General features: G+C 45.4%; 1 protein-coding gene across 1 annotated transcript in view; it reads right to left on the bottom strand.

Annotated features, from left to right (window-relative positions):
* Positions 1-17,449: 17,449 nt before the first annotated feature.
* Positions 17,450-22,815, bottom strand: part of COMMD5 (COMM domain containing 5) — a 29,273-nt gene continuing 23,907 nt past the window's right edge. The window contains exons 5-7 of the mRNA XM_056538696.1: positions 21,949-22,044; positions 21,161-21,236; positions 17,450-18,048 (exon numbers count right to left, since the gene is read on the bottom strand). Of these exons, the coding sequence (XP_056394671.1) occupies positions 17,947-18,048; positions 21,161-21,236; positions 21,949-22,044 (274 nt within the window). The 3' untranslated portion in view covers positions 17,450-17,946. The remainder of the gene's footprint in view (positions 18,049-21,160; positions 21,237-21,948; positions 22,045-22,815) is intronic.

Consider the following 22,815-nt stretch of genomic DNA (forward strand, 5'->3'; position numbering starts at 1 on the left):
TAAGGACACAGGGTTTTTCCGTTTTTGCATTTTCATTTTTTCCTCATCACTTTCTAAAAATCATAGTGCTTTCAATTTTGCACATAAAATTCCATATGATGGCTTATTTTTTGTGCCGCGAATTCTACTTTGCATTGACATTAGTCATTTTACCAAAAAATCCACGGCGAAACAGAAAAAAACATTTATTGTGTGACAAAATTGAAGGAAAAATGCCATTTTGTAAATTTTGTGGGCTTCTGTTTCTACACAGTGCATTTATTGGTAAAAATAACACCTTATCTTTATTTTTAAAATGATACCCTACTTATATAGGTTTGATTTTGTCGTACTTCTAGAAAAAATCATAACTACATGCAGGAAAATTTATACGTTAAAAATTCTCATCTTCTGACCCCTATAACTTTTTTATTTTTCCACATACGGGCCGGTATGAGGGCTAATTTTTTATGCCGTGAACTGAAGTTTTTATCGGTACCATTTTTGTATTGATCTGACTTTTTGATTGCATTTTATAAATTTTTTCCTGATATAAAAAGTGAGCAAAAATAAGTTATTTTGGACTTTGGAATTTTTTTGCGCATACGCCATTGACCGTGCGGTTTAATAAACTATATATATTTATAATTTGGGCATTTCCACATGCGGCGATACCACGTTTATTTTTATTTACACTGTTTTTTGTTATTTTTTATGGGAAAACTTTTATTAGGGAAGGTATTTTTATTTTTTGACTTATTTTTTTTGCAGTATTATAGCTCCCATAGGGGGCTATAACACTGCACACACTGATCTTTTACACTGATCCCTGCAAAGCCATAGCTTTGCATTGATCAATGTAATAGGTGGTTGATTGCTCAAGCCTGTATCTCAGGCTTGGAGCAATCAATCGCCGATCGGATGCGATGGAGACAGGTGAGGGGACCTCCGCTCGTGTGCTAGCTGATCGGGACATTACGATTTTATCGCGATGGTCCAGATCAGCCCGGCTGTGCTGCTGGGAAGCTTTCACTTTCATTTTAGGGTTAAAGGGTTAATAGCGCACGGCACAACGATCTGTGCCGCACGCTATAAGCCCAGGGTCCCGGCTATCATTAGCCACCAGGACCGAGCCGGTATGATGCAGGGTCACAGGGTCATCTGTACGCCCTGCATCCTTAAGAGGTTAATATAAAAAATACATACATTTTGTATGTATATTTGTGCATGAACTGAAATATTGTTCTTCTTCGATTTCTAATATAATGTATTTATGTACAATATTTGTGTGTATATAACAAAAAAATATAAGAAAAAAGTATATATATATATATATATATATATATATATATATATACTTACCGTATTTATCGGCGTATAACACGCACCCCCATTTTAACAGGGAAATTTAAGTAAAAAAAATAAAATGTAAAATAAATAACTTGGGCTAAATGCCACATCATCCCCCCAACTTCGTTTTCTTCTGCACCTCAGTTTGGTCCCATCCCCTCCAGTGCCACATCATTCCTTCCCTTTTATCAGTCCCTGTGCCCCATTTACCCCTCTCATAGCCACCCCCCATGTCTCATCATTTCCCCCCGTCATAGACCACCACTAGCCATACAGACATTAAGCATTTAGTGCCTCCACCATTTCCCCGTCTCATCATCCCCCACCCTGTCTCATCATGTCCCCCATCATTCCCCCCTCATCATCCCCCCACCCTGTCTCATCATTTCCCCGTCTCATCATCCCCCACCCTGTCTCATCATGCCCCCCATCATTTCCCCGTCTCATCATCCCCCCACCCTGTCTCATCATGTCCCCCATATTTTCCCCCTGTCTCATCATCCCCCACCCTGTCTCATCATGTCCCCCATTATTCCCCCCTCATCATCCCCCCACCCTGTCTCATCATGCCCCCATCATTCCCCCCACCCTGTCTCATCATGCCCCCCATCATCCCCCCCTCATCATTTCCCCCTGTCTCATCATCCCCATCAAGACCATCATGGTCTTTAACCTGTGGACCTCCAGATGTTGCAAAACTACAACTCCCAGCATGCCCGGAAAACCAACGGCTGGTCCCAGTCCAGCCCTGGTTCACACTGTGCTTTCTCTTGTATCAGTTCATATGAAGTTCTGTTTTATATTTCTGTTTTCCTACTGGGTCAGCTTCTGACCACACTGTGGAGTGTGCCGCTGGCCAGTAGTCTATTTGGATTTATTATTAATGGCTACTTAGTTAGTGGAGTGGAGTGTCCAGTTTGTGTGTCCAGTGTGAACAGTGTTCTATATCATATACTGGGTATTTAGGCATCCCCGTTACCTGTCCATGGGGACTCAGAGGGTATTGTTATTCCTGCGTCTACTGGAGGTGTTCTGAAGGGATTGCGATTATTCCTGTCTTGTGTTCAGTGTGAACAGTGTTCTATAAATATATCTTGTGTATCTAGGCATCCCTGTTACCTGCCCATGGGGACTCAGTGTCTACTGGAGGTTTTATGTGGGATTGCAAATATTCCTGTTTAGCTATAGATCCCTGTTATTGGTCCATGGGGACTTTGTGTCTACTGGGGGATTATGCTATATTCCTGTCTGTTCCTGGAGTCTGCTCAGACTTATCTGTTTTCCGGTCTGGTGTTTTGAACTCTATGAGGGAGATTTATCAAACTGTGTGAGAGGAAAAAATAGAGTGATTTTCCCACAGCAACCAATCACAGCTCAGCTTTCACTTTACCTCAGCTCTTTAGCTGAGCTGTGATTGGTCGCTGTGGGAAAGTCTCAATTTTTTTCTCTCACACAGTTTGATAAATCTCCCTCTATATGTTTATTAGTTCTTTATTCAGATCTTTGGGGTTCTGTCCATAACCGCTTATCTATAGCGTCCTCTGTTCATGACCGCTGATATAGTGTCTGCTGTACTAACTCTCTGATCTGTGCTCTCTGAACTTTTATACTATGGAGTTCTATGTTCTTGGAAGTTTCTGGTTTGTTAACAACTATTTATTAGTATGTGTTTTTATTAGGCCCCTAGTTCAGGAAGGGACCGGTGCCCAGTTGTCGATCCACCTTTTAGGGTGCATGGGCAAGTAGGCAGGGAGAGCGGTTTTTGGGTCAGTTTAGGGCTCACTCTCCCTGTCCCCTGGTCAGTCCCTGACACGCATGTTTTTGGTCACTTTGTATACCCTAAAAAAATTATAAAAAAGCGATCAAAAAGTCCTATCAAAACAATCAAAACTAATTATAAAAAATAGAGATCACAGGGCAAAAAATGAGCTCTAACACATCATCGTATACGGAAAAATAAAAAAGTTATAGGGGTCAGAAGATGACAATTTTAAACATACTAATTTTCGTACAAAAAGTTATTTTTTAACAGAAGTAAAACAAAATCAAACCTATATAAGTTGAGTATCATTTTAATCGTATGGACCTACAGAATAAAGATAGGGTGTCATTTTTACCAAAAAGTGCACTGCATAGAAACGGAATCTGCCAAAAAATACAAAATGGTGAGTTTTTTTTTTCAAATTTGTCACACAAATACATTTTGTTTGGTTTCGCTGTAGATTTTGTGCTGAAATGATTGATATAATGACAAATTAAAATTGGTGTCGCAAAAAACAAGACCTCATATGGGTCTGTAGGTGGAAAACTGAAAACGTTATGATTTTTAGAAGGTGAGGAGGAAAAAACGAAAGTGCAAAAATAAAGGGATTAAAAACACATAGCAGAAGAAAATTTGGTGGCACGGCGAGCATTATATATATATATATAATTATATATTTTAAAAGGTTTTCCAGAGAAAACTGAAATGATTGCCCTATCCACAGGATAGGCCATCAACAGCTGATGTGCAGGGTGCCAGCTGTGGGCACTCCTCTGATCAGCTATGGACAACCTATCCTGTGGATAAGCCACCAATCCAGTTCTCCTGGCCCTAATGCACTTTGTCAGTCTCAGGAACCTTTTAGCAGGTTGACAACCACTACTGGCCATCATTACTAAATCCAGAAGTCTATATTTTTATTAGGTAAATTTGTTGCAGAAATGTCTGTTTCACTCATATAAATGGAATAGTTTCTGAAGCATGGTCATAGATTTCTGCTATTTCCATTCAGATAAATGGGACAGAAATGTCTGCAACAAATCTACCAAATGTAAATAAGCCCTTACTCTGCTTTTTACTGGGCCTCAATGCCTATAAAATGTGTATTGTTATGTAATGCCCTCTGCTCTGCCTAGTGGCTCATGGCTCACACGTGAGCATATTACAGTTCTGTAGGAAGTGCACACATAGTGCTCCTGGGAGATTACAGAAGCCTTTGTATGAGAAGGGTTGGCACTAAATATAAAATTTAATTGCAGAGCAGAAGTATGGCTTTGACTGCTAGAGTGTCTCCTAAATTGTATTAAAGAGTACCTGTCATGATCTTGTTAAATGTTATAATCTTCCCAGTTTACTGCCCCCATCATGATAAACCACCCCTGCCTTTATTTTTATTATTTTTTAGTTTTCTACCTTGATATTGCTCTGTATTTTCTGCTCAGCCTCACAGACTGGGAAGGGGCATTGCCCAGCAAGTGTGACATCATCTGAAGCCATACAGGGGAGAACGTTCTCATGCTGAACTGCTCTGGGCTGTGTGTAGCAGAGTGAGGGAGATGAGCTATGAATGGCTATTGCTGCACATCCCCCTCAGCACTACAGAATGCATTTCCTGATTTTGGACTTCTGCCAGGCCAGCAGGAGTCCAAAGTCTGCAAGAGATGGGGGGGGGGGGGGGGGATGTGCTCTGGACAAGTAGGGAGACACCTAGTGGCAGCTTTTTTTAAACACAAATAAAAACATTTCTCGGTCGTCTCCATTGGAGGACACAGAAAGCGTGGGTACATCTTGCTGCCACTAGGGCTTACAGTAGGCATACAAAAAGAAAGTCGGCCCCTCCTGGCAGGATATACCCCGCCTACTGACTGAGCTAATCAGTTTTTAGCTTAGTGTCAGTAGGAGGCAAACACAGGTCTGCAGTTCTACAGACCTGGTCATCTTATTTTTTAGCTAGGGCCTGTTTACATTTTTTCTCCCTTTTATGTCTTGTTTTTAGGTGGGGGTTCAGGAGCATAGCACTACCTGTTACCCCATATGCAGTGAAGGGGCACAGGGCATAGAGTATGCATCGTTAACCCCTTCCCGCCAACGGTCAGTGCTTGGTATTGCACCTTGGGTTCGAGTTCCCCTAACTTCCCTGCTTGTCCCGCTCTTTCAACCTAATATGACGGAGGTGACCATAGCTGGCTGAAGACATCCTAGGTGAGTATGTTCCCAGCTTCCCCTTCTTTCTTTTCCTTTTTCCCCTGTCTTTTCCCGTGCCCCTCTCCTTGGGACCCCAAGTGGGTTTCCCTATCTTATTTTCTGGCACATGACCGTGGCCGCTGGGACTCTCAGTCCCCGGGATAGTCGGGGTTACTCTATCCCCTATTTCCCCTTCCGGCACCGCTTACTTTTCTTTTTTTTTTATTGAAAGCCGAGGTACGTGCTCTCAAATCACCCAAGTGCAAGTAAAAAGTGCAAGTGTTCACACAAAAAACCGTGCACGAGGATGCGGTCTATCGCAAGCCCTTCTCCAAAGGGAGAGAGGCCCTCCAACAAACCAAACCCTTCGCCTCCGGGCAGGGTTCCAGGTACGATGTCCCCTTTCGCGGAAGCTACTCAGGGACCGAAAGTGTTCCCGGCAGACAACTAGGCGTTAACCAGGTTTTCACCAAGGAAGCAGTAAAACCGGTTTGGCATCCTGCCGAAACAGGATGCCACGGGGTATAGCAGGGAGGTGAGGAACCTAATGGCCACACACACCTCCCCTAGACCGGCAGGAGGGACACCTAGAAGGGCTACCGCACCCTACCAAATCCTAGTAGACAAAACGAACACAAAAAGTGGACACAGTGACAAAAATAAAAAAATAAATAAGTGGATGTGCGCAGTGTGTAATACTGCCCGGACATCTGACCGGCTCTATAAAAATTCCCCGAACCTAGCCGGAAGGCCGGGATACTAAGGGTGAGTGCCCAGAAGAGTGAGAGAAAAAGTGCGTGCTATGTGCTTTCACTCAAGTGGGGTTGCCAATCCAAAGTGAATTCCGGCACCCTAGGGTCACCACGCCCAGGGCACTTGTGCACCTCGGCCTTCACTCTACCTGGACCTTAAGGCCAGATCCAGCAGGGAACAGGTCTCATCGGGGATGACTGCTGTGCTATACAGTCATCCCTGGTACCCCCCGTCCTACTGTGTGGTTCCCCATCCTGCCTTGGTGGTTTTCCACACCGCCAACTAACAGGAAAGGTACTACATTTGATCTTAGCCAAAAGGGCGAGAAGCGATTACTTTTCTGGCGCATCTCATTCGGGCGTCAGTGTTACAGGCAGCCCGATCCTCCACATAAGTGCTCCGGCGCGCCGACTGTGGTCCTTACCTTCTGGGCTGCGGCTATGCGGCCGATCCTTTTTACTTTCACTTTTGCCTCAGTTCGCATGCGGCAGCGAGGGCATTGAGGCCGTGGCTGCGGCCTGTTCTTGGAATTAGCGCCGCCCGCTCCACGCCGGCCAATAAGTTTTTGCGTGCTTCTGGGGGCCTCCTCCTGTCCCTCCAATGGGGCACCATCTAGGTCCCTGAGTCACCTGGCCAGTGCAGCTAACACCTCCCTCTTCTCCTCTTCCTGCTTAGCGTGCAGGTTCTCTTCTGATGCTGCCCGCTTCCTCGGCTCCGGCCACAGTACAGCTGCAACCTGCTTCTTCAGCACCAGCCACGGGACACAGGACCTGGGCGAGACTGCTCCATTTTCTTGGCTGTCTATTTCTTACTAGCACCTATGTCCAACCCCTGACCCGAACCCCTCCTCAGACAGGTGACCGCAGCCTTGCTCACCTACTATTCTTGTGTGGGCTGCAAGACCAAAATGCCCGGTGTTTCCACTAAATCCACCTGTCTTGCCTGCTCCACCACGCACTCCATCCCCCTGTGCCGCCTTCTCAGGATTTCCCTCCGGAACGTGAGGTGTTTGCCCAGAGTGGGTTTTTTCCCTTTCCCAGTCGATCTCCGACCTGGCTAGGGTCTCCAGATCAGTGGCTTCGGCTTTGGAGCGGTATTCCCTGCGCATGAACCCCAGGGAGTCCCACTCGGTCTCTCCTGACCCCCACTCCTAGCACTCTCACAAGCGCCCTAAAGTAATCTGGCCAGGCTCTTCTCCAGAGTCGCGTGTTCGGGATAAACATTCTTCCCATAGGTCACGCTCCTTTTCACCAGCTCACCGGTAGCACCCCCGCTCCAGAGGCCACTCCCCTGGTGACCATGCCAGGTCCCGACTCCTCGTTCTTGGTCTCACACGTCTCAGTCTAAGGCTACCACCACACACTCCCACTCTCCAGGGGAAGTAGTGGATGACGGGTCGGAATCCACCTCGGATCATGAGGACCACTCTGCCATGTCTGATATGGTGGACAGCTTGGTGTAAGCCATCAAGGACACTTTTCATCTGGAGGATGCTGATCCAGAAGTTTCTTTCCTCTCTGGATGTTCTCCTAAGGCTTTCAGTTCTCATGCTGAATTACTGGACGCGGCTAAGAAGCATCCGGACAAACGTTTCCAGGGAACCAAGAAGATTCAAGCTCAATTTCCCTTTCCTCCAGATCTGGTTTCCAAGTGGATAGTGCCACCTGCAGTAGATCCTCTAGTTTCTCGTCTGTCCAAATCTACTACCCTGCCTCTGGCAGATGCAGCATCCTTTAAGGAATCGGCGGACAAGAAGATTGAGAAATTGGCAAAATTTGCCTTTGAAGCAGGTTTATCGTTGCTACCCACCTTCGCTTACGCTTGGGTGTCCAAGGCATTTTCGGTTTGGGCTTCTCAGCTTCGGCAGGGTGTCCTGTCAGGCGCCCCTCGGGAGGACTTGGCAGACCTCGCTCGTCAGCTCTCTCAGGCCGGGTACTTCCTCTGTTCAGTGGCTTTGGAGTCAGCCCGATGGACGGCCTTTGCCTCAGGTAACTTGGTTGCGATTCGTTGCTCCAAGTGTCTGAAGGTGTGGGATGCAGATGCTGCTTCAAAGAATTCTCTAACAGAGTTGCCTTTCTCCGGTACTTGGCTCTTTGGGAAAGGCCTAGATGAAATTATTTCTGAAGCTACTGGAGGTAAGAGTTCTCTGTTGCCGCAGAACAAACCTCACCGCTCCGATCACAGTCAGAAGACCGATTCCTTTTAGCCCTTTGCTTTGGGTTGCCCTCCCACTCTCGGAAAGCCCCTTCTTTCAAAGGCGCGTCATTCCTGGAAGCCAGAAAACCGTTCTGGCGGTTTGTGGCCAAGTCCGGTAACTGAAAGCCTTCCTCCTCCTGAAGGGACGCCCCCCACCCGTGTCCTCTTCTCGAGTGGGTGGCCGTCTGTCTCTTTTCCAGGACGTTTGGCGCAAGTTCAGGACATCTGGGTCCGGGACCTCATATCCGATGGTTACCATATAGAATTTGCTTCCTTTCCCCGGGATTGTTTCTTCCGATCTCGCCCTCCTCGTTCCCCTTCTTTGGTGGCAGCCTTTAAGTACCCTCCTCAAGGAGTTATTGTGCCAGTTGCTCCAGGGGAGCCTTTTTCTGGGTTCTACTCAAAACTCTGTCGTCCCCAAGAAAGGGGGCTCTGCCCACCCCATTCTGAACCTCAAGCTGCTCAACCGCCACTTTCGGCTGTCACTTTCAAATGGAGTCCCTCCGATCCGTGGTAGCAGCCATGGATAAGGGGGAGTTTCTTTCCTAGGTGGATATCCAGGATGCCTATCTGCATTTTCCCCGCCCATCAGCATTTCCTCCGCTTCGCTGTCCCTGCGGGTCATTTCCAGTTCGTGGCTCTTGTTTTTGGTCTAGCTACGGCTCCCAGGGTTTTCACCAAGATCATGGCAGCGGTGATTGCCATCCTTCAGGCCCAGGGGATCTCGGTCCTCCCTTACCTGGACAATCTTTTGATCAAAGCTCCGTCTCGGTCCCAAAACCTAGAGAGTCTTCATCTCACGGTACAGACTCTGTCCGCCTTCAGTTGGGTGATCAACCAGGAAAAGTCCAATCTTTCTCCCTCCCAGTCCCTTGTCTTCCTGGGTCTTCTTTTTGACACGTCGGCTGTCTGTGTTCGGAGGGTGTCTGTCTCCTATGGCGCCCCTCTCTTGTTCCTATTCACTTCTACATGGAGGTGCTGGGCCGGATGGTGGTGGCCATGGAGGCGGTCCCTTTCGCCCAGTGCCGCTATCGCTCTCTTCAGCTGGCCATCTTGGCCCGGTGGAACAAGTCACCGTCCACTCTGGATCGCCGGATTCTTCTGCCCCCCTTAATTCGTTGGTCTCTTTTGTGGTGGCCCCACTCTCCCCTCCTTCTCCAGGGGCGGCTGTTTCTTCCCCTCCACTGGCAGGTCGTCACGACCGATGCAAGTCTCCTGGGTTGGGGAGGTGTGTTTCAGGACCTAACGGTCCAGGGTTGCTGGTCTCCTCAGGAGGCTCACCTCGCCATCAATCTTGTGGAGCTCCGGGCCATCTTTCTCTGCCTCCTCCACTGGGAGATTCTCCTACAGGGTTGTCCTGTTAGTGTCCAATCAGACAACGCTATGGCGGTGACATATCAATTGCCAGGGCGCCAAGTGCAATTGCTTTGCGATGGAGGAGGTTTCCAAGATTCTGCTCTGGGCCGAGACTCCGGTTCCTGTTCTTTCCATGATCCACATTCCAGGTGTGGAGAATTGGGAAGCGGACTAGATGTGGGGGAGTGGTCTTTACATCTGGTGGCATTTTGTGCAGACCTGAGATCTTTGGGGGTCCCCAGATGTGAACCTATTCGTGTCTCACCACAACAGAAAGGTTCCTTGCTTTGTGGCGAAGTCACAAGACCCTCTGGTTCTGGACGCACTCGTCATCCCGTGGTCATCCTTCAGTCTTCCTTACCTCTTTCCGCCTCTCCCTCTCCTGCCCAGGGTTCTGAGGAAACTCAAGGCAGAGGGCTTTCCCGCCATTCTGGTGGCCCCAAACTAGCACAGGCGCGCGTGGTACACCAAAGTAATTCGGCTGGTCTCAGACGTACCCCTGCATCTTCCAGTTCGCCCGACCTGCTCTCCCAGGGTCCTCTTTGCCACCCTAATTCACTGTCGCTGCATTTGACGGCGTGGCAGATGGAACCGCGGTTTTAAGAGCTCGGGGGTTTTCTTCTGGGTTGATTCGCACCATGCTTTGGCCTCGGAAGCCTTCCTCCTCTAGGATTTACCACCGCATTTGGCGTGCTTATTTCCGGAGGTGTGAGGCTCAGTCCGTCTCCTCAGTTGTCTTCTCCTTTCCGCGCCTTCTTGTAATCCGGTTTGGATCAGCGCTTGGTGTTCAGCTCCCTGAACAGTCAAGAGTTGGCTCTTTCCATTCTCTTTCAGTGGCAGTTAGCTTCCACCCCTCACGTCTGCACCTTCCTGCAGGGCATGGCCCATGCGGCTTCACGATATTGGTTTCCCACCCCTCCTTGGGATCTCAACCTGGTGCTTGGCGCCTTGAGGAAGGCTCCATTCAAACCTCACCGGGACGCTTCTCTTAGCGTTCTTTCTTGGAAGGTCACTTTCCTCATTGCCATTACCTCCATTTGGAGGGTCTCCGAGCTGGCTGCTCTCTCGTCGCTCTCCCTTCTTGGTCCTTCATCAGGACAAGGTTGTCTTTCGGCCACCTCCCTCCTTCTTGCCCAAGGTGGTTTCCTCCTTTCATATGAATGAGGATATCGTTCTTCTATTTAAATAGTATTTATGATACGGATTTTCTGTCATGAAGCAATGTACAAATTCTTGCATGTTGTTCCCGTGTCTTATACTGTATGCATCTGAGAATAAAAAAAACTTTATTTAAAAAAAAAAAATAGTATTTATTAAAGGTTTTTCAAAACATTTCAAACAAGACAGACATCATTAAACAATGCCTCAAACAAGCACGAGAATGTACAGTGCAGTTAATGCAAGTTTATAAGAGTTAGTAACAACAAGAGTAAACCAAACACACAGTGAAGTTACGCTTTGGTGATCGTTAGAAATAACTAATGGGTCTAGATTGGATAAGTAGTAAAAACAGAAGATGTATGCAAGTACTCCTAGGTATTCGATAAACGGGTATATGACAATATGTCAATCGTATTATGTGAGTAGTGAACTAACCCGGACAAGCATACATGTTAGCTATTTAACAGTCAGAGGGCGTATTATATATCTATACAGTGCAAGGAAATTCTCCACTAATTCCATCTCCTTTGAAAGGATTTAAACGTGTTAGAGCCCAATGCTATGATTTTCTCAAATGAGTAGGTGGTATTGATCTTGGCTAGAACGGTGTCTAAAGACGGTACAGTATCCATTTTACAGTGGCTCTCTAAAGCTATCTTGGCGGTTATGCACATAATACAGTATAGATCCCCTGTGGGTTTAGGCAGAGAAGATAGATCCTAGAACAAAAAGGTTGATTGTGGTGACCAGGGTATGTTGTTGCCCAATACTTCCTTAAGTAGTGTAGAAAATGCTGACCTGAATTGAGTGATATGTGGGCAACCCCAGAGGATGTGAAACAATGTGCCCCTTCCTCCAACATAATCCCGAGGCCTCAGAGTAAATCAGTGCTAGTCTGTCTGGTGTGTAATACCACCTTAAGATAGTCTTTGTGGCTGATTCTATGTGAGAGGTGCAATGGAGATGAGTAAAGGCTTTCTCCCAAGTAGGTAGGGGGATTGTCGTACGTAGTTCTTTTTCCCATAAGCGTAGGGGGTAGGGCTTTGAGTTGCCCTGACATGCCATAAGAGCGTTGTATAACAGTTTAAGCCCTTTATTAGAAGAGGTCAGGAGACATATAGCTGAGCCATCTAGATCCCCTGGGGAGGGGGTGAGGTGTTGTGTAAGGTGCCTAACCTGCAGATACTTGTAAAAGTCTTTGTTAGATAGTTGGTATTTCATAGTTACTTTGGAGAAGGGCAACTAAGAGCCATGGTCCATCATATGCCTAACAGTAGTAATGTCCCTCTCAGTCCAGGTGGACAAATCCAAGTCTGGAACCTGTGCTTGAATGAAAGAAAGTGGTAATTCCTTGTGGCTCAGGCTAGTGGGTGTGTACATGTGGGAGATAAAGTAAAACCAAGCTGAAAAGGATGCTTTAATTATTGGATTGGATAAATTTGGAAGTGTGGCAGACCAGAAGGGGGCATACAAGACATCTCTAAGAAAAAATGGAGCAACACTTAATGTTTCGATTTCCAACCATGGGATTTTTCTCGGACTGTACCACCAAAGCTTAATAATAGACACTATAGTTGAGATATAATAGAAGTGGAGGTTAGGCGATCCCAGACCTCCCACCAATTTGGATCTAGAAAGCAAGCTAGAGGCCAGCCTGGGTTTCCTTCCTGCCAAAATGAAAGAGGATAGGAGTCTCTGATCTAGAAAAGAAAGAAGAGGGGAGATAAATAGGTAAAGTACGAAAGAGGTAGAGAAATTTGGGAAGTAAGAACATTTTAAAAGGTAACAACCCTACCTATCCATGAGATTTCCGCTTTAGTGTAGTGTTCCAGCTCAGTAGTGATAGACAGCAATAGGTGGTCAGAGTTGTCGGCATACAATGACTTGGTGGGGTAGGACAAATGTATGCCTAGGTACTGGATGTTTGTGGGGCGCCAATCAAATGAATATGCATTTTGAAGGGACGATAGGAGGCGGGGAGGGAGGTTTATAGGGAGAGCCTGAGTTTTTGAGCTGTTTAGTAGATAGTAGGACAGTGTCCCATAGTGTGCTATAATAGCTAACACTGCTGGGATTGATGTAGAGGCATTAGTCAAGGATAATAGGTCATCCGCATAGAAGGATGTGGTATGACTAGTATGACCGATGGTCACTTCCGACACTCGAGGATCTGACCTAAGGGACTCCATAGATAAAATATATATTAGGGGAGAAAATGGGCATCCCTGGCGGGAGCCATTGGAGATGAAGAAAGGTTCAGATAAACACCCATTGGCCAGCATTCTAGCAGAGGGATTGGAATAGAGGGAGGTGAGCGCTGAAAATATGGAACCCGAGAACCCCATCTTGGCTAGGACCTGAAAGTGAACGACCAACGGAGTCGGTCGAATGCTTTCTCTGCGTCCAGGGCCAGGATCATTGCCGTCACAGATGTACGCTCCAAGTGGTGGAAAATGTGGAAAAGTCGCCTAGTGTTGTCAGTGCCCTGCCGTCCAGCCACAAATCCCGATTGATGCACATGAACCAGGGAAGGCAAGACCAATGAGAGTCTGCTTGCCAGGAGTTTTGCTAAAATTTTTATGTCTTGGTTCAATAAAGAAATCGGATGGAAGTTATGTGGCTTATCTGGGTCTTTACCAGGCTTAGGCAGAATGGTGATGATAGCCTGTAAGTTTTCCTGCAGGAATTGTCCAGTGGCAGTAGCTGTCCGGCAGAACCCCAGCAAATGAGCCGCTAAAAGATCGCTAAAAGCTTTATAATATGAAGCTGCAAATCCATCTGGGCCGGGTGCTTTTCCTTTCGGCATGGATTTAATTACTTTGATGATCTCAGGTAGTGTTATGTCTTGATTTAATTCAAATATTTGGGTGTTGGACAGGGTAGGGAGGTGGAGTCTATCCAGATATGATTGGATGGAGGAGGAGATATCGGGGGGGGGGGGGGGAAGAGATGGAGTCTCTCATATTATAGAGGTGTGAGTAAAAGTCACTGAAGCCGTTAGCGATATCTTGAGGAGTGTAGAGTTTAGTGTTAGTGCTTGGCTGATTAAGGTACGGGATACGTGATTTTGCCTGACGACGTTTTCGACGATTCGCCTGCAGCTTACTGGCTTTGTTATTCTGTGAATAGTAGCACGCTTGAAGTTTTCTGTGTTTTTTCATAGGACGACAATAATAAGCATCGCAAGTCCCTTCTCAAAGAGTGGACAGCTGCAGCATTAGATGCAGAGGGATTGTTTTGGTTGGTGGTTTCAGCTAGTTTAAGTTGTGTTAGTGTATCCCTAAGAGTTTGTTCTTTACGTTTCTTTAAGATAGAGCTATATTTGATGCAGGAACCCCTTATTACTGCCTTATGGCAGTTCCAAAGAAGAATAGGATCTTTCACCGAGCCCTCATTGTGAGTGAAGTACTCAGTGATGTCCTGTCGTAAGCAATCTGCAAACTGAGGATGAGACCAAAGATAGGGGTTATTACGCCAAGTATAGGAGGGAGGGGAAACTGAACTCTCTCGTAATTTTAGGAGAATGGCGGCATGATCTGACCATGTTATGGGTTCAATTTCAGTGGACATGGCATGTGTCAGAAGAGTCCTATCTATTAAGAATAGGTCAATACAGGAATAGGTATTATGAGCGCCCGAAAGAAACGTGTATGCTCCCTCGGATGCGTGCTATATACGCCAGATATCATAAAGATCAGAGAAGGAAAGAAAGGAGGAGAAAGAGGTAAGAGAAAGACGGGAAGATGAGGTAGAGTCAAGACACGTGTCTGGGACAGTGTTGAAATCACCACAAAAAACTAAGAACCCCCAGGCTGGGTCCCCCACCACCTTCCTCAGACATTTCAAGAAGTTTATCTGTCCTCTGTTGGGAGCATAGAGGGAAAGGATAGAGAGACGTGTGTCCTTGACGGTGCAGTGGAGAATTACACACCTCCCCATCCCGTCTTCCACCACTTCATGAAGAGAGAACCCCACAGAGTTCTTTATTGCAATTAGTACCCTTCTGGACTTGGAGCTGTAAGTGGAATGAAAAACATGAGAAAATGCATGGTGATGAATGCAAAAAGTATCCTTAGCTAGGAGATGTGTCTCCTGCACACATAATATATCACATTTCAAATTAAGGGCTTCCCTCCATAAATGTGCTCTTTTGCTAGGAGTATTCAGGCCGTTCACATTCAGACTAGTAAATATTATAGACATATCACTAAGTCAGAAAGCGAGAGATAGGGCAGTAGAATGTTATGGATATCAGGGTGGCAAGGCACACCTCTCAGCCAGCGTGCGCCTGCCATACTACCAGGGAGTACTGCAAGTAGACCATTAATAAGATAGATATCACTGTGAAAAGGACAAACAAAAACAGAACCACAGAAAAACACAAACAAGAACAAACTAGACATTAGAGGAGATGGCTTGCCTAGGCAAGAGCCATCTTTCTTCAAGTGGGGGCTAAAGTCCTTGCTGGAACCAGGCATCACAGACAGGACTTCGTCGCCTGCTTCTTGAGTGAAAAATGTGGGATCATCACCAGGTAAGCCTGTAAACCATTGTTGCGGTGGGCATATTCCATGATTTTCTCTTTTACATGGAAAAAATTAACGCGGACTAGCACGTCCCGAGGGACAGAGTCCTCTAAATGTTTCGGTCTTGGGACCCTATGGGCCTTATCAACTATGAGCTCCTGGGACAGACAATCAGGTAAGGTGGTACTAATCAAGGATCTGACATAGGTATATCCACAGGAGCCACCGTTTCAGCAATGCCACACAATTTGAGATTGTTGCGGCGACTGCGGTCCTCCAGGTCAGCTACTTTAAGTTTAAAAACTGATACTTCTTCTTCCAGACCATGTCTGAGATCAATGAGAGTGTTATGGGAAGTGGCAAACTCCCCAAATTTCTGCTCTAGGTGGTCCACCCAATCGCCCAGGGCATGGACAGAGGTCTGGATAGGGTTAACCAAATTGTGCATATCTTGCAGGAAAGATGTACGCAACATTAACATGTCTTTTAGAGTATCATCAGTTAAAGCTTGGTTGGTAACAAGAGCAGTTGCTAGAGGGTCTGCTGATTCAGTAGCCTCTATAGGGGAAGCGTCCCAAGAGCTCACCTCATGCTGTAGCGATGATAGGAAAAGCAGACTTTATATCGCCGGAGGGTGAACTTCCCTTGGAAGGAGATGGCGGGAGGGAGGAGGAGGAGCTCCGCTCAGCACCGGACTCCACAGACTCCAGACAGGCTTCTCTCCGTGGTGATCGGTCCCCTCTTAGCTGCAGCGAGTGACCAGCTGAGACGGAGGTATGTAGAGCAGGATCCGAAGTCGATCTCCGGGGAGGCAGTGGAGAATGCGCAACGCGGAACAAACTGAAATTTTGCTAACGCCCACTTTCAGCTGTTTCCTACTTTTTACCGGCATGTCAGTGGAGTGTTAAGAGGCCACGGGGTAACTTTTCTGGCGATGAAAGGCAGTAGATTTGTCGCTATAGCGGGTTGAAGCACGGAGCTCGCTCAGACTCTGACCATGCGCCTCGGCTGCCAGGCCACGCCCCCGGATATCGTTCTTCTTAATTTTGTCCGGCTCCATCCAACTCTAAGGAACGTTCCCTCCATTGTCTGGATGTGGTTCCAGCTGTCCGGATCTATCTTTCCGTAACCTCTTCTTTCCGTCAGCGTGACCCCTTCTTTGTGATTCTGGAGGGTCATCGCAAGGGTCTTCTGGCTTCCAAGGCGACCATCTCGCAGTGGATCCATTCTGCCATCACTGAATCCTACAGGCAAAAAGGGAAGGTCCCACCTTTTTGGGTCACTGCGCATTCCAAGCGTCCCATTGGGACTTCTTAGGCGCTACACGATAAGGCCAGGGTGGGTGGGATGAGGGTTTTCGACTTTTTTTATGCCTACGTGCAACATTCACACTTCATAAATTCACGAACAGTGCAAAGGGGACCCCCGCAATCTCTCATGAAGCACCCACCTGTCTCAGCTGCACAAAGCCATGATCACTCTGTGTCTGAAGACTCATGACCCCGGGGCTGGAGTATTGTGACGCCACGCCTCTGCCCCCTTGTGACATCACACCCTGCCCCCTCAATACAAGCCTCCCATAAGCTTGCACTGAGGGGGCGTGGTGATGTCACAATGGGGCGGAGTCATGTCATGATACACCGACCCCGTGGTCGTGAGGCTTCATACATGGAGCCTCCAGCGCTGCGTGCAGCTGAGACAGGTGGGTGCTTGGGCGTCCCAGCGGCAGGACCCCCGAGATCAGACATCTTATCCCCAATCCTTTGGATAGGGGATAAGATGTCTTAGGGCCGGAGTACCCCTTTAAAAGGAACCTGTCTCTAGTTTTATGCTGCAAAACCATGGACAGCATAAAAGTGGTGCATTCATCATGATGCAGGAACACCATGATTTACTCTGAAATGCCCGGGACCTGGGTATCATTGTCCCAGCATTGTGCTGCCTGCACCAGTTTAACTATGCCAGCGGTTTGGGCAGCATAAGGCTAGGTTTCCACACAGATTTTTTTCTGGCATATTTTTGGAATACTACCTCTGCAGAATTTGAGCCAAAAAGTCAGAAGTGGATCCAGTAGGAAGGAAAAGTATAAATCTTCCTTTATACTTCCCATTCCTTTTGAATCGACTCCTGGCTTTGGTCAAAAACTGCAGTGGCAGTTTTCTAAAAAATGCCAGGAGAAAAAAAAAACCTGTGTGGAAACCTAGCCTAAAACTGGTGCCAGGTTCCCTTTAAATAAAATGATGCTGATTAAATGCTCTTTAAACAACATTGCAAATCAACAATATTATGTAAGAGGGGGAAATGAAGGGAAAGTACACCTTTAAAATTTTATACAAAGACACTACTAACAAAAAAGACATTTTCATGTACTTATGTATTAGAGTTCAGAGCCTAAAAGGTAACCCATCACCACCTTCATGGTGTCCAAACTACATGTCATCATTGGTTATAAAGAGAGATCTAACAATGAAGGCAGGTGTGCAGTGGGCTGTAAAGATGAAAAAATGTGTTCCATACACAGCTGTGTGATGCCTGGTTAGGTGCCTACAGAATGAAAGTGTGTAACAATTTTCTTTGCCTTTTAGATTTAAAGTTGAAGCTCATCTGCCTGATACCAGCCAGACACCTGGGTAGGCACAGAGAGCCTGAAATGGCATTGGATCATGTGTTCATATGTGCTCAGTCCTGGATTTTCAGAATGTTCTTCTTCTCAAGATCGTTCATTTCCTTTAAGAGCAAAGCAACATTATATCGCAACTCTTGGAATTTAGCAACTGGAACCTGAAAAAATGAAAATAAGAAACATAAATACAATTTCCTAAAGCAAAGATATTAATTTTTTTTTTCCAGGATTAATATTATTGGTCTATTCTATGGATAGACAATAATTATCAGATTGGTGGGGTCAGACTCCCTGCACTCCACTGATCAGATGACTAAAGGGGCCATGGTGTTCCTGTGAGTGATGTGCCCCCATTGTTTACCAGTTAAAGTATTGTACATTTTGATGTTTCTGTGCCAGGTACTGTAGCACAGTTTCATTCATTTGAGCTGCATAGTGCACAAATACTAGATACAACTGCTACAAATTATATAGTGCTGACCTAAGGACAGATCCTTAGTAGCAAAGTGGAAAACCATTTTTAAAAGGTTTTTTTTGGGGTTAACTAACCCCCAGGTATAGCGTTTCCTTTCAGGTCCTGATGACGTCGGGGGCCGCCGGGCGGGACGACCGGGGAGTCCGCGTGAAGGGGGGCTTGGCTATTTCTTGTATTTCCTCACAAGCCAACCCCTGATGACGTTTGCGGTCCATCTGTATGTCCTGACGTGCCAGCGTTCCCTGCCCAGATTGCCGAGATCACGGGAAGCCGGAACGTCAGGACGTACAGATGGACCACAAACGTCATCAGGGGCTGGCTTGTGAGGAAATTCAAGAAACAGCTAAGCTCCCGTATACCAGCTGCTGCCTCAAGCTGCAAAGGATTGTGAGGCGATGTCATCAGGACCTGAAAGGAAACGCTAGACCTGGGGGGGACCATATAATGATGAAAAAGAAGACGATCCATGGCAAACCAGTATAGCAAGTAAATGTAAAACTAACATAATTCTTCATAATGGGCAAGTTAGTTAAGACCGGAACACTCCTTTAAAGAAAATCTGTCAGCAGTAAAACAGAGATATAAATGAGCACATAAAATCCATCGTACCACCAAGGAGGATAATGGAGTGCTGCCCATGACTTCTTGAATAATATTTATTAAAAAGGATTATAAAAACATACAACGCGTTTCAAAGCAGGTACGGCTTTGAAACGCATTGTAGGTTTTTATAATCCTTTTAAATTATTATTTAAGAAGTCGTGGGCAGCACTCAATTATCCTCCTTGGTGGTACGATTGTGGATTTCGATTTTATGGAACACACAGCCTAGCGTGTTGGAGGAGGCAGATGCAGCCTTGTATTCATGCCCTTGTACCAGTTGTGCCGGCATTAGCACAACCACCCCAGGTGAGTCACTTCTTGGCTCACCTTTTCAATTTCCTATTAGCTTTTGGAGGATATCACACGAGGAAGCGCCTCTTGTTCTTTTATTGCATAAATGAGCACATGGCTACATGGGGCTAGTCATCAGTATTCCAGGCACACCTTTTTATTTCAATAGTCCCCTCCATGGGCAAAAAATAAGCCTTGTTGTTATTTTGCAAATGAGGCTTAAGTGCCCGGAGGCACCCAGTTACCCAGCATTAGGTTTGTCTGGCCCATGTCCTCTTATTCACCACCCCACTGTGTGCTTACATCACACAGGCTGGACTTACTTGGGCTCTTTCTGTGTTGGGAAATGCCCCCTGGACAGTTAGACCTCACTTGCATGACAACAAAAAGTTTAACATTTCAGCACTGGAAGGGAGCTATGGAGATATAAAAAGGACGGCCTAAAACCCTGATAACTGTGATATAAACCAACATGCAAAACATTAAATCATAAAATCATGCCTATAAGCCATTTTAACCCCTTGCCCCATATTGACTTTTATAAACGTCCATATGTGGCTCCCGAGGTATGACGCGCGCACCATACCCGGTGGGTCCCGGTTGCTATAAGCAACCGGGACCCGTGGCTAATGCCAGACATCGGCGATCGGGCTGATGTCCAGCATTAACTCTTTAGACGCGGCGATCAAAGTTGAAAGTGAAAGTAAAAGCTCTGTCGGGCTGATCAGGACCATCGCGGTAAAATCGCGATGTTCCGATCAGCTAGAACGCAACAGGAGGGTCCCTTGCCTGCCTCCTGCACGTCCGATCGGCAATTGATTTGAAAAATAAAAAGTTATACGGTCAGAATAGGACAATTTTAATTGTATACATTTTCGTTCATGTAGTTATGATTTTTTTCAGAAGTAATACAAAATCAAACCTATATACGTAGGGTATCATTTAAACCGTATGGACCTACAGAATAAAAATAAGTTGTAATTTTTACCGAAAAATGTACTGTGTAGAAACGGAAGCCCCCAAAATTTACAAAATGGCGTTTTTTCTTCCATTTTGTCGCACAATTATTATTTTTTCCGTTTCGCCGTAGATTTTGGGGAAAAATTACTGATGTCATTACAAAGTAGGATTGGTGGCGCAAAAAATAAGCCATCATATGGATTTTTAGGTGCAAAATTTAAAGTATTTTTAGAAGGTGATGAGGAAAAAACGAAAATGCAAAAAGTGAAAAACCCTGCATCCTTAAAGGGTTAAATACATATGAAATGTTAAGTAGACTTAGACATATCCTTTTAGATATGTTCCCTTTAACCAACATCTAATTAATCATTAAAGATGATTAAAGAGCCCAGCAAAAGAAACATCCTGTGTATGGTGTGAAAAAGTATAATAAAGCAACTTGCTAATATAATGTTATTATCTATAGTACAAAGATCTTCCAAATCAGCTGTGCTGCTCCCACAAGTTGTGAATGCAGAGCCCCTGCACCCCCCCCCCCCCCCCACACCTTTTTGTCTCCTAAGCACAAGACCATGAATGTAAAGAAGGGAGCTCATATTACTGCTCATTAGATTTTAGGGCAGCAGGAAGCCTTTCTCAGATAAGACACCAGTGAGCCTGTTCTGAAGGAAACTACTGTGACTGAGAAATGCTTTCTCTTAGCTTAAAATTTTACTGAACAGTAATAAGAGTTTCCTCTCTCTGCAGTAAGTGCTAGAGTTAGAAGAAGCTATAGAAGAAGAACCTTTGCCACTATGGTAACAAGTAAATGGATACTTCAGTTCCTCATCGGGAGAAGGTTATTAGCAAGTCCTTGGTGACAATTTTCTGAGAAGTGTATATGTACATACCTATGACCAACAGCGTACAGTATGACATCTACATTTTTATAGGAAACTTACTTCGAAACGATGGGACTCTCCATTGGAAAGCTTCATCTGCATTAGGATGGATGGCTGCAGTGCCCGGGAAAGAGAGCTGACAATATTGAACAGGATTAGCTTAATATTAAATCAAGGTCAAAAATACTTTGAAAAAAAAAAAAAAAAGACAAAACAAAAAAAACATACTTTTTCCCACTGGAAACAGCGGAGCATAGAACACTGTTGTTTTCTGTATGGGAGCGCCTAAATGCCAACATTCCAATTGCCAACAAGGTTTCCCACTTGAGCAGAATTTGCGCCAGATTTGGCATACCTCCTGCTACTGAGCTACTGGTGGTCCCTAAAGGCTGCAGGGACAAGGTAGGCTGTGTTGCCACATAACTTTATCCAGAAAACGAATGCTGAAAAACTAATTACAGCCTTCCAGCATTTTCTGGGTGCCCTTCCCTGCCACTTTAGCAGCTAGCACGTGCAGTTGTGAACTGTGGGTGGGACAAGGACTTGCCAAATTAACCAAGGGGGAGCATCATTGAAGCAAGTGTAAGGGATAAGGGGCAAAGTTTCCCATAGTAACAAAAAAGGGCACTGCTTTCAATCATTAAAAGGCCTCTGAGAAATAAGATCTAAAATCTGAATTTGTTGCTATAAACAGCTGCACTTTACACTTGCTCTAATTTTGGTATCTTCTCCAATAACTTCTGTCAGTGTATATAAATGGTTCTATACCAGCAATGATGTTCTCAGGTCCCCTATACTTCTGAATAAGGCTGTAAAATATCAATTTAGTATTATACATATATTATTACCTGGTGGAAATTGCAACATCCACTCTCCATCTCATATCTTCTACAGTTGGTAATCTAATGCTTTGTTTCAAAGCAGCATCTTCAAGAACTGGTCGCCTGGGGGAATATTAAACATTAAAAGGGGTTATCGAGCATTTTGCTAATATTCAAATCCTGCTGTGGACTGGATAAAGTAAAAAAATAAAAACTATATTTATTTAGCTACTGTCCCCAGCAGCTCCTTCCTTTTATTCTCTTTCTGGTACCCATGATCTTCTGTGTTAATATCGAGCGCATGGTGAAGGACCTGCCTGCTTAGCCAATCATTGGACGGGACACGATGGCTGCCAGTGATTGGCTTTGTGGGTAGGTCCTGCACAAGCACTTGTCTTGAAGAAAGACAGAAAATCAAAGGAGTAGACAGGAACTAAACAGGAGGTGTGGGGGGACCTGAGCTAGGTAAATCAGGGATGTGAAAAAATAAATAAATACTTACCCAGGGGACTAAAACTGGAGCACAATCTATGTGACCCTCATGACAATCCACTTGTTATATATATTATATATATATATATATACACACATATATACATATATACACACGTGAGGCAAAATACATTAAAAAAAAAAATAATTTAGCAAATTTGGCGGTTTTCTTTTTTACACCATTTACCTTGTGGTCAAGCTTACTAGTTGTTTTCATACTTTAGGTCAACCTGATTGCAGCAATACCAAATCTGTATAGTTTTTGTCACGTTTTACTAATTTAAAAAATAATTGCCATTTTCTGACCTCTGAATTTATTTAAAAAAAAATTTTGTATACCTGGCTGTAAGATCTGCTGTTTCTGCTACTGATCTCACTTTTTAATCACTTTTACTCTCATTC

The sequence above is a fragment of the Hyla sarda genome, chromosome 9 (genome assembly GCF_029499605.1).
Source record: "Hyla sarda isolate aHylSar1 chromosome 9, aHylSar1.hap1, whole genome shotgun sequence".
NCBI lineage: Eukaryota > Metazoa > Chordata > Amphibia > Anura > Hylidae > Hyla > Hyla sarda.